Source organism: Vidua macroura, chromosome 15 (assembly GCF_024509145.1).
Source record: "Vidua macroura isolate BioBank_ID:100142 chromosome 15, ASM2450914v1, whole genome shotgun sequence".
Lineage (NCBI taxonomy): Eukaryota > Metazoa > Chordata > Aves > Passeriformes > Viduidae > Vidua > Vidua macroura.
Window position 1 is genome coordinate 18,068,047 of NC_071585.1, and position 10,213 is coordinate 18,078,259.

Sequence of the window (10,213 nt, forward strand, 5' to 3'; positions counted from 1 at the left end):
GTTTCCCCTAAAATCTCAGCAAGTGGTTTTGAGTATGAAGGTGATTACTGGAGGCAAACACTGATTTTTTTACGAGTTTTTCCACTTGCAGAACAGTCTAAAAGTTTATTTGGAAACTAAAGCTGCATGTGCTGTGTTCAAGAGCAGTAAGGCCTGGATGGAAAGCTCTGGAGCTGAGACTCCTCAGGAATTGTGTGTGATCACAGCTCACTCAGTTCAGACTGAGAGTTAATAAATTTATGCTGTGGTGTGTGGCCAAAACAAGTGGTGCTTCAGTTCCCTGTGCAGAGGAGGAGTCTGCACTGTTGGAACTGGCACAGAGATTAAAAACATGGAAGGAAGAGCAAATCTCACCTCAGCTGAATCTCTAGGTCAGTGTGTAGGCAAAGTGTATGTTGTGGGTGGTTTGAGTTGTTTTTCCTGCACCTTTCACGTGCACTAAATTCACTTTAAGATGGAAAATGCAGTGTCCCTGATTGTCTTCCTTCTGGCATGGATTTGGCAGCACAGGTGTGCCCAGGTGCTCCTGGGAATGGGACAGCCCGGAGCCCCCACCTGGAGCTGGCAGGGATGTGTTCTGCTCATGGGATTTAACGCATGCAGAGTGCCCTCCCACCCCGAGGGCCCTGCTTTTCCCTCAGAGGAACACCTGCCAGCAAACACTGGGCAAGGAAGGGCGAGCAGCAGGAGCTCTTCCCACCAAACTGCCTCCAGAACTGCTTTGCTACTATGACCACACTGAGACCGAGCACCAGATACAGCCAAATGTCACCATTTAAAAAAATTAAAAGACATTTAGTGAAGAAAGTTACATTACAGATCAACAACTTACAAAACTTCTGTATAAAGAAAATAAATGTTGCCCAGTTTTCTTGCCCCTCGTGTGAGAGCATTGGACAGAAATCCCAGGAATCACATTTCAGAACTGGTGGGGTCTTGGCTGTTGTTCACCTGTGTGGGGTGTCTGTAATTAAACAGGGGCTGAAGCCAGTGGGAACAGAGTGTTTCCTTTGGGGCTGGTTTGGCATTTCCTCAGAGAAATGGAAAATCCTGGAGAAGAGAGAGCACCAGGCATAGCAAATCATAGCTGGGCCTGAACATGAACAAGGGCTTTGTGTGTGACAGCAGTGACATCCTCAGGTGCCTGAGCTGCACCATGGACCCCGTGTTGGGGATGCTGCTGGAGCCTCTTCTGCTGAGGGGTCCCAAGTCCTACAGTGGCTCAAAGCAGGGCTCAGCCAGGGCTTTATCCAGTCAGTTCCTGGCAAGCTCCTAAGGAGAGAGCCTGCAAAGCCACGGGGAGCCTGTCCCACTGCTTTTCTGTTCCCACAGTGGGGTTTTATCCTCTCCAGCGAGAGCATCGTGTCTCCCACCCCACTGTCCCTTCTCTTCTTTCCCCCAGCTCCATCTTCTTGCTGCCTTCTCCTGGCTGTGGCTTTCCCTTCTCCAGCTGGACAATCCTCTTTTCCAGGATTCTAATGTAAGAGCGTTTCATGGAGGAGGAAGGAATAACAGAGACACTTGTCCTAATTCAAGGAATACACCCCAAAGTTATCACCCACTTGTTTCTGTAACATTGTACTTTTCATTTATCCTCACATTTCAGTTCTGCAGCCTTCAGTCTGTGATTACAGTCAGTTCACAGAACAATTCATTCTTCATTTCCTTCAGAGAATGAGTTGGTGGCAAAAGTTTGTGGAACACAGAACACTGGATCCCATCCTCCTTTGGTTAATTAAGGCAGGTGTCTGGCATCTGTCTCTTCAATGGAGAGAAGGAACCATATGATCATTCAGCTAATTTAAGAACAAATATGAGATCAGTTTCTGCCTTTTGTCCCAGCTGTTTTCAGCAGCTGGTTCAGCACTGCCCCAGCACATTAATCACTGTATGGCTTCTTGGGCTGGCTCCTCTCTGCTCCCATCTCCTTCATGCTGTACAAGGGCTCCACGAGCTTGTTGTGAACCAGCATTAAACCTGATGGAGAGAGTCAAAAGGCAGTTTAAGTAGACATAATAAAGGAAAGTTCTCCTTCATTGGATGCTAATGGAATTAGACATTACTGTTGTCCTTGTGCCTTTGCTTCCACAGCAAGCATTAAGCATTTATCTTCACACGTACTACTGTGGTATATTTAAGGAATGCACTCCTTTGGGAGTTACTTATACAGCAACACCTTTGCAAAGCATGGCTCGTGGCTCCTAAAAATGTAACAGAACAGCTGCCTGGCCTGGTCAAACATTCACCTTTGAAGTATTTCACTGTTTTGACTTTGAGCTCCAGCGTGGTGTCCTCGTCGCACACGAACACGGTGTTGGGGTGCTGCTGGAAGGCCGACACCGTCCACATGTGGTTGACGCCGTCCTCGATGGCTTTGTACAGAGCAAAGGCTTTGTGGGCTCCTGTGATCAGGATCATCACCTGCACCCCCAGACACAGAGAGGGGCAGTCAGGGCCTGGCACGGGCTCAGGGAGAGCCCAACCACACCCTGCCAAGCTGAGAATGGGGACACCCATGTCACCCTCCCCACAGCCACTTCTCTGTGCTGCTGCTGCTCTGGCTGCTTCAGCTCTCAGCGAAATCACAGCCTGGTGGGTCACTGCAATGATCCTTTGGGCACCTGCACACTGAGATTTAGCAAGTGTAGATCAAGAATAGACTCCAGTAAAAGTGGTCCCACACAGTTTTCATGACCTGTCACATCAACTCAAGCTGATTTCTGCTGTTACTCTCCAGGTGAGATTCCTAACCAAAGACACCCTCCCAAACCTTCCTGGCTCCCTGGGGGAACAGCTGCTGCAGGGTTACACAAACACAAGTGCCAGCAGAGACAGAGCAAGAGCCTCTCCATGGTGTTGCAGGATGCCAGAGGACAGGAGGATCAGGCATTCTGTGGCAGGAATACCCTACACCAGAGGACACGTGGCTGCTCTATAACAGGATAACCTTTGGCTGCTCCAGAGGGACTGCAGGAAGCAACTTCTTATTTCCTCACCTCTCTGGCATCCATGACAGTGCCTACTCCAACTGTCAAAGCCATGGTGGGCACCTTGGAGAGGTCACCATCAAAGAACCTGGCATTGGCCAGGATGGTGTCCATGGCCAAGGTCTTCACTCGTGTCCTGGACACCAGACTGGATCCCGGCTCGTTGAAGGCGATGTGACCGTCGGGGCCGATACCTGGACAGGGACAGCGTCAGCACAGGCTCAGCTGTGGCAGCAGAGCCAGCAGCTCTCCCAGGAGAAGCACAGGCAGTGCTCCTGGGAACACAGAGCTGAGAAAAACCCCTGCAGTTCCTCTGCTCCAGCTCAGATTTGTGTCTGCCAGGAACAACAGCAAGGGCCCCCTCAGGAGCCACCGGACAATGCCCTGATTGCACTGGGACAACAACAGAGCAAAGGAGGTGGCAGAACCTTATGGCAAACTGATGGGAAGAGCTGGTGTGGGAAAAGCTACTCCCAGCAGTTTCCTGTTGCCACTGACAATTGATAAATACCTCATATTTGTACAGTTCTAGCCCTTCCCATTTCTCCTTCCAACACTTCCTGAACAATTCACTGACTGCACTGAAAGCTCTAAAGCTGGGAGTGTAGGTGGGGAGACAAGGCTGCCAGGACACTGCAGTGCCCAGGGCCACGGACCGTGGGGTGGATTTCACTGCAAATGCACTGAAAGTGAACAATCCTGGCAATAAATGAGAGCTGGGGAGGACAGGCACAGCTCTGGGACAGGGTTTAGAGGCTGCTGCTCTCGGGTTCTCACCTCCAACAAAGAGCTCGACGCCTCCAGCTGCTTTGATTTTCTCCTCAAATGCATCGCACTCTGCCTGGAGATCAGGGGCGTTTCCATCCAAGATGTGGACGTTTTCTGGTGAGATGTCAATGTGCTTGAAGAAGTTATTCCACATGAAGGAATGGTAACTTTCTGGGTGATCCTTCGGGAGGCCTGGTAACAGAACACGCAGGACTGAGGCCAAGTGGAACAGTATCACCCATAACAAAGCACTTCCACACCCCTGCACTGGCTTTGGGGACAGAGCACTGCTCTCTCTGTCCTTTGTCAAACCCTCAGCTTTCAGAGTTGTTTTTATTTCCCTAAATACTAGAATTAAACTCAGCTCCTGTAAGATACAAGCCCATATTAACATTCAACAGATGTTCAAAAAGCAGGTGTGTGCTGTGCCTCATCTCTCAGTACCTTTTTGGCCCTTTTCCCATTTCATATTAGTAAGAATTACTAAAAAACTGTGCAGAAGTCTGGGAAATAATAATTACTGTATAATTATTGCATATTTGCCCCCCTTAAATGCTGTAAACCCACACTGGACTGCTTATTCCCTAATGCTGCTTGATTGGGATTATTCACAGAAAAAAAAAAAAACCCTCTTGACCAGGATAAAATTAGCAGTAGCAAATATTTAGCTTGTATGTTTTTCACCTTTGGATCTATTTCTTCTGAGGAGACTGTTTCACCATGACTTCAGAAATGGCATAACTTTGCTATCTCAGCAGGAGATACCAGAGGGCACTCAGGGAACACAGTGGTCTTTGCAAGGGACCTTTATAATCCCAGAGCAAAGGTGGAAGGTAATGCTGCACGCTGAGCCTGCAGTGATAAACTGCTCCTTGCCTGGTCAGTACCTGAGTGCAGCTAACACACAGCAGTGTCTGTGATAGTGTGTGCAATACCGGGCAACACCCAGCATCCAGTTTTGTCCATGCGTTTTCAAACCTGTGGAAACATTTCAAATTTCTTCCATAGGTTTTCAAATTATCCCCCCTTGCTCATTCCCTGGAGGTGTTGAAGGAAAGACTGGATGTGGCACTCAGAGCCATGGTTCAGCTGACACTGGGTGTGGGGTCAGGCTGGATGACCTCAGAGCTCTTCTCCGTGCTAACTGATGCTGTAACTCTGTGAAATGTTGGTGCTGTAACTCCAAAATGCTGGTGCTGTAACTCTGAAATGTTGGTGCTGTAAGTCTGTGAAATATTGGTGCTGTAACTCTAAAATGTTGGTGCTGTAACTCCGTGAAATGTTGGTGCTGTAACTCCAAAATGTTGGTGCTGTAACTCTAAAATGTTGGTGCTGTAACTCCGAAATGTTGGTGCTGTAACTCTGTGAAATGTTGGTGCTGTAACTCCGTGAAATGTTGGTGCTGTAACTCCGAAATGTTGGTGCTGTAACTCTAAAATGCTGGTGCTGCAACTCTGTGAAATGTTGGTGCTGTAACTCTAAAATGCTGGTGCTGTAACTCCAAAATGCTGGTGCTGTAACTCTGTGAAATGTTGGTGCTGTAACTCTGTGAAATGTTGGTGCTGTAACTCCGTGAAATGTTGTCCATCTTACCTGCACAGGTGGATTTCGGGCACCGCCAGGCTCTGCCGGGATAAGGGCCCAGCAGCTCCCGGGCAGGGACAAAGGCGACAGGACAGGTGGCTGCGGCACTCACCCACGTACTCGTCCATGTTGAAGGTCTTCACGTACTTGAAGGAGAGGTCCCCGTTGCGGTAATACTCCACCAGTTTGCTGTAGCAGCCCAGCGGGGTGCTGCCTGCGGGGAGCGGCCGCCTCAGCCGGGGCAGGGCCCTCGCTCGGCCCCGGCCCGGCCGCCCCCCGGCACCCACCTGTGGGCAGCCCCAGCGTGAAGAAGCGCCCGGGGCCGGGCCCGAACTGCACGATGCGGTTGCGGATGTACTTGGCCGCCCACTCGCTGGCCTGCGAGTAATTCTCCAGGATGATGAGCTTCATGCTGGGGCCGCCCGGGAGCGCCTTCGCCGGGGATCGCCGCTGCCTCCCGGACCGCCTCTGCCCGCGATCGCCGCCGCCTCCGCGGATCGCCTCTGTCCGGAACCTCCGCTTCCTCCCGGCTCGCCCTGCCCGGGATCACTTCCGCGGGTGGGCGGGGAGCGCCGGGCCCGGCCCCGCCGAGCTGGGGCTGGCGGAGCGCGGCGGGAGCGAGGCGCTGCGGCTGCCCCGCGCTGCGCGGGGAGCGTCCCCGCACGGCCAGGCACAGCCGTGGGAAGCAATGCTTCCTCCAGCTACATTGAGGCGGCCGGAAATATCCCGATGTGGTTCTGCTGGAGTGTCACCATCGCAGCACGGATCCGCCTGACTTGTCCTTCAGCTTTTCAGCCCTAAAGCGAATCTCCCAGCCTTGTTCCACCAAAACGAGCTGTTCTCACGCTTGAACTGTTCTGCAGGGACTCACTTTGGGCCATGTTGGGGTCGTTCTGCGGGATGCAGAGACCATGATCTCTGTGTGTCCTTGCTCCTGGCACATGGTATCCCCAAAACACCTTCCTGCTGTTGCTCCAGCTGCCTTCAAGCTCTCATGAAAATGTGCCCGACCTCTCCTTGCACAGGCTTGGCTCATTGTTGGGATACAAAGCTCTTACTTCAAAGTTAGACCGATTTTCATTTTCATCAGAAGAAAGAATGAGCTACAAATTGCTTTGCTGGGATGCAGCCCATGCAGTTACTTCTCATTTTAATAATTTAAATGAGCTGGCTAGAACCAGTGCTCCCGGCATTGTCTCTTCCTGGAGAGCCCTTGGTTTGCGTCGGGACGGGAATGATGGGTGTGGCGGGCTGTGGGCAGACACGGGAAGAGTTTTAGGCCACAGAGACTAAATAAATTCCATGGCCGTGTGTTTCCCTGAGCAGTGCCAGCCCACGGGCAGGTGTCTCGGTGGCCGCTGTTGGGTGAGCTGCTGGCAGCAGCGACATTCCCGGCTCTCCCGCAGGGCAGGGCAGCCTGGGCTCTGGCTCTGTGGGACACAGCTCCTCACTTGTGCCATCGGGGCCGTTTCGGTGCGACAGACCCGTGGCAGGAATCACGGCAGAGGAGGGTTCAGAGGCACAGCACCGAGGTGCTGGGCTGAGCGGGGGCTGTGCCCCGCTGGGATGGGGGGCATGGGGACCTGGCCGAGGTCTGGACCCTTCCCATCCTGGAGCTGCTTCAGTCCTTTCTCCAGGATGCTGCCGGCACGAAGGACACCTGGTGAGCGCACACCTGACCTGCACACACACCCTGGGAGTTCTCCCATCACCCCTACTGTGGCACAAGTGCAGATTCTGTGTGCAAAGCCAAAACTGCTGCAGGGCTCGGCACGGAGAGAGCACCGGCACCGCCACTCCCCAAAGAGCCCTGGGCGGCTCGCTCGGCGTTACCCAGGAAACGCGGCCAGCGCTCGGAAATTTCGGAAAAGCAAATACTGGAGGCACGGCCCGCATAGGAACTGATGGCAGGAGACACCAAGGACTTCCCTCGGCGGTGAGCTCTAGGGCAGCAACCGGGGTGACCTGCGGGTTGTGGGCTTTGTCTGCCCTCAGAGCGGCCTGCGGACAGCCTCACCTCATCCCCTGCCTCCACCTCACCTGCCCTGCCTCTCCTGGGACGAGTGGAGAGCTGCTGCCTTTGGCGTCGGCCTTGCAGCCCCCGCAGAGCTGCTCGCACAGCGCCGTTGTGGGGATGGGGTCGGTGAAATCCACGTGTTGGAGGGCTCTGACTGCACAGGTGTGGCTTTCATCTCCCCTGCGAGTGGCTTGGGCAGCTGCAGCGCACAAAGATGCAGGAGGAGCCGACAGCTCCCCGTAAAAGCAAAACATGTTTTGGTGAAAGCAAAAACTGCAGCAGAGCCAGGCAGGTGCCCCCGCGCTGCCCACACCCAGCACATCCTGTGGATCCACACGCTCCATCCACCCTGTGCTCCTCCGAGCTGCTCCGGGCTGGGCTGAGCGTGTGACTCGCATGCTGGGTATTTTTAGGTATGATAATTTCTGCCCGTTATTGTTCCTGCATTTACAGCGAGCTGTTCCCGTGCTGAAGAACTTCCTGGTGTCTGAACAGGCTGATTTTCCTTCCTTGCAAAAGCAGCAGATGGAAGGAAACAAACACTTCTCTTCAGGAGAAGTTGAAGTTTAATAGGGGAGCTCTAACAAACACAGCATTTTCTTTTGCCCCATCTTGAAGGGATCAGAATCAGCAGTGCTCAGAGACCAGGGCTTTTGCTCTTGGGAACTGCTTGGGAGCATTGGGATTCTTTTCCTGAAACAGCAACAATTTAAAAATTATCTCCATGAAGAATCCTCTCTCCAAATCCTGTAATTAAAGAGTCTTTTTAATATCCACCATCAGTCACCTCTTCCTGCTCCAGCATGTTCCATTTACCTTCCGACCCCAATTTATAAGAAAAGGAGAAATAATAGATCTGGAGGAGAGCTGCTCTTTCCTGCAAGCCCCACGCACATCCCAGCTCTCCCAGCAGCACCCAAGTCCTAGTTAGGATTTTCTGGGGTCACAACAAGCCGATGTGTAGGGCAATAAATGAACAGGCAGCTCTGGAGAGCACCCATGCCAGTCCCTTCCTATTTTGCAGGTGATAAATGTTCCCATGACAAAGCTGTCAGGACCTCACTCCTCACCAGGTTCAAAACTGCCAGCCTAAGCAGTAAGGGATTTAACCTGAATAGCAAGGTTAAATTAACCATTGGTTAATTGTGATTTCTCCAGTAGGGTGAAGAAACAGTGGAGCAACAAAGGGCATTGGTGAAATCAGTGAGCTGGGGCCCCTGAGGTCAGGCTGGACTGAGCTGGCTGCGCTACGTGGAGGCAATTTGGAGCTCAGCTCTGCTTGCCCCGTGCACCATCCAGCACAGCTCACTGCATCCCTCCATATCTGCGCCTCAGTTCTGCTGCTGGCCTTCAGAGGAAGAGAACTCCCGTTGGGAAATTCTTCCAATTCAATGCCACTGTTGTTTTCATTCCTCCTCCCCACAATACTCATGGCTTTTTGGGCCATCATTTTCCACACCAGTGAACAAGGCACTGCTTCCACCCGGCTGTGGGACGTGTGGCTGGGCTTGCTGGGGCTCTCCTCGTTCCAGCAGACCCCATGTGACCGAGTGGCTTTTGTTGTTGCAATAAACACCAAAATTGCAGCTGCCTGCGTGTCCAGAACCCCGCAGGGAGCCCACACCTGCAGAACCTGCTGCTTCCGAGGCAGTGGGGCAGCTTCCCTGGGCAGGGGCTGTCGCAGAGCCACAGAAGGGTTTGGGTGGGAAAGGGACCTGAAGATCATCCACTTTCACCCCCTGCCATGAGCATTCCACCATCCCAGGTGGCTCCAAGCCTGATCCAACCCGGCCTTAGACACTTCCAGGGATGGGCCAGCCACAGTTTCGCTTTTTTTGGGCAAAAAGATCAAAGATGATTGAAATACAAGATGATCCCAAGCACAAAAAGTCTTTGTGGCCAAGTGATTATTTTGGGGAGGAGCATCTGTTAGACAGCTTTTATAAATCCTTAACAAATCTCTCCAGCTTTGTTGTACAACTCTAATTCAGGATGTTGTTCCACAGTGGGAAATGGCATCTATGTATATTCAAACCCTGTGAATCCAATTCTTGCACATGGAGTGTCTCTGCCTCCAGGGACACAGGAGTACTTTTGAGTTGATGACAAAATGTTTCTGTCATGTGAACATTTTGATTTTTTTTTAATTGGGTAATTTAGCACTAAAAGGTTAGAAGAAAGATCTAGCTTTAATGTCCTACTCAGTTCTTACTAGTTTAGCTTACACGCCCTGCTTTTGAAGTTTATTATTTAGCTTTTAGTGTTCAATATTTATTACAAAGTGCACATTAAAAGTGTTCCCTTTATTGCTCAGTTGTACACAGTAATTAAAGGAACACATGTACAGCTCCAAGATTTCAGAGGACTCACTCCACTACTTGTCATACTTTCAATTGCTTTCAAATACTTTCACAGCACATCCCGTACGGAAGTCACTAAAATCAATGACTTCAAGCTTCAAGTGTCTCCTGGGAGAAAAGACATTTTGTACTGGAGAAAAAGACAAAAAACACAGAGGCCTGAAGTGATTTGCCTCAAACCACTTGGGAAATGAAAGCAGAACCAGTCATGTGCTGTAACCACAGCATCATCTTTCTACTGAGCTTCCCCACCTTAGAAAACAAAAATAAATACAGGGAGAGAAGCTGGAAGAAATTGCCCTTACCCCTCTGGAGTCAGTCATGCTCAGACTAGATGGACTAATTAGGCCACGATTTGCCTCCACTGGCCCCAAAATGGCTTTGGCACAAATGGTTTCACAATTTCTCCAGGATACGTTCCAGCATCTTCTCTGAGGACGTGCACAGGTTGGATCTTATTTTAGTCTCTGTGTTGTCCAAGTCAATCACTGTGCAGC

The 10,213-nt window shown here is 51.3% G+C and overlaps 1 protein-coding gene across 1 annotated transcript; it reads right to left on the reverse strand.

Annotated features, from left to right (window-relative positions):
• Window positions 1-756: 756 nt before the first annotated feature.
• On the reverse strand, window positions 757-6,056 carry GNPDA1 (glucosamine-6-phosphate deaminase 1). The gene is made up of 6 exons (XM_053991034.1): window positions 5,627-6,056; window positions 5,452-5,553; window positions 3,765-3,947; window positions 2,997-3,181; window positions 2,247-2,421; window positions 757-1,977 (listed from the first exon to the last, which is right to left on the reverse strand). The coding sequence occupies exons 1-6, from the start codon at window positions 5,748-5,750 to the stop codon at window positions 1,880-1,882; spliced, it is 867 nt and encodes a 288-aa protein (XP_053847009.1). The 5' UTR covers window positions 5,751-6,056; the 3' UTR covers window positions 757-1,879.
• Window positions 6,057-10,213: the final 4,157 nt, after the last annotated feature.

Bases quoted from the DNA above. Each gene is read 5' to 3' on its own strand.
- GNPDA1 (XM_053991034.1), bottom strand. From the start codon at position 5,750: ATGAAGCTCATCATCCTGGAGAATTACTCGCAGGCCAGCGAGTGGGCG. The intron at 3,948-5,451 runs GTGAGTGCCGCA...TTCTGTTACCAG, and splicing joins CAACATGGACGAGTACGTGG to GCCTCCCGAAGGATCACCCA. The intron at 1,978-2,246 runs GTGAATGTTTGA...TCTCTCCATCAG, and splicing joins AACAGTGAAATACTTCAAAG to GTTTAATGCTGGTTCACAAC.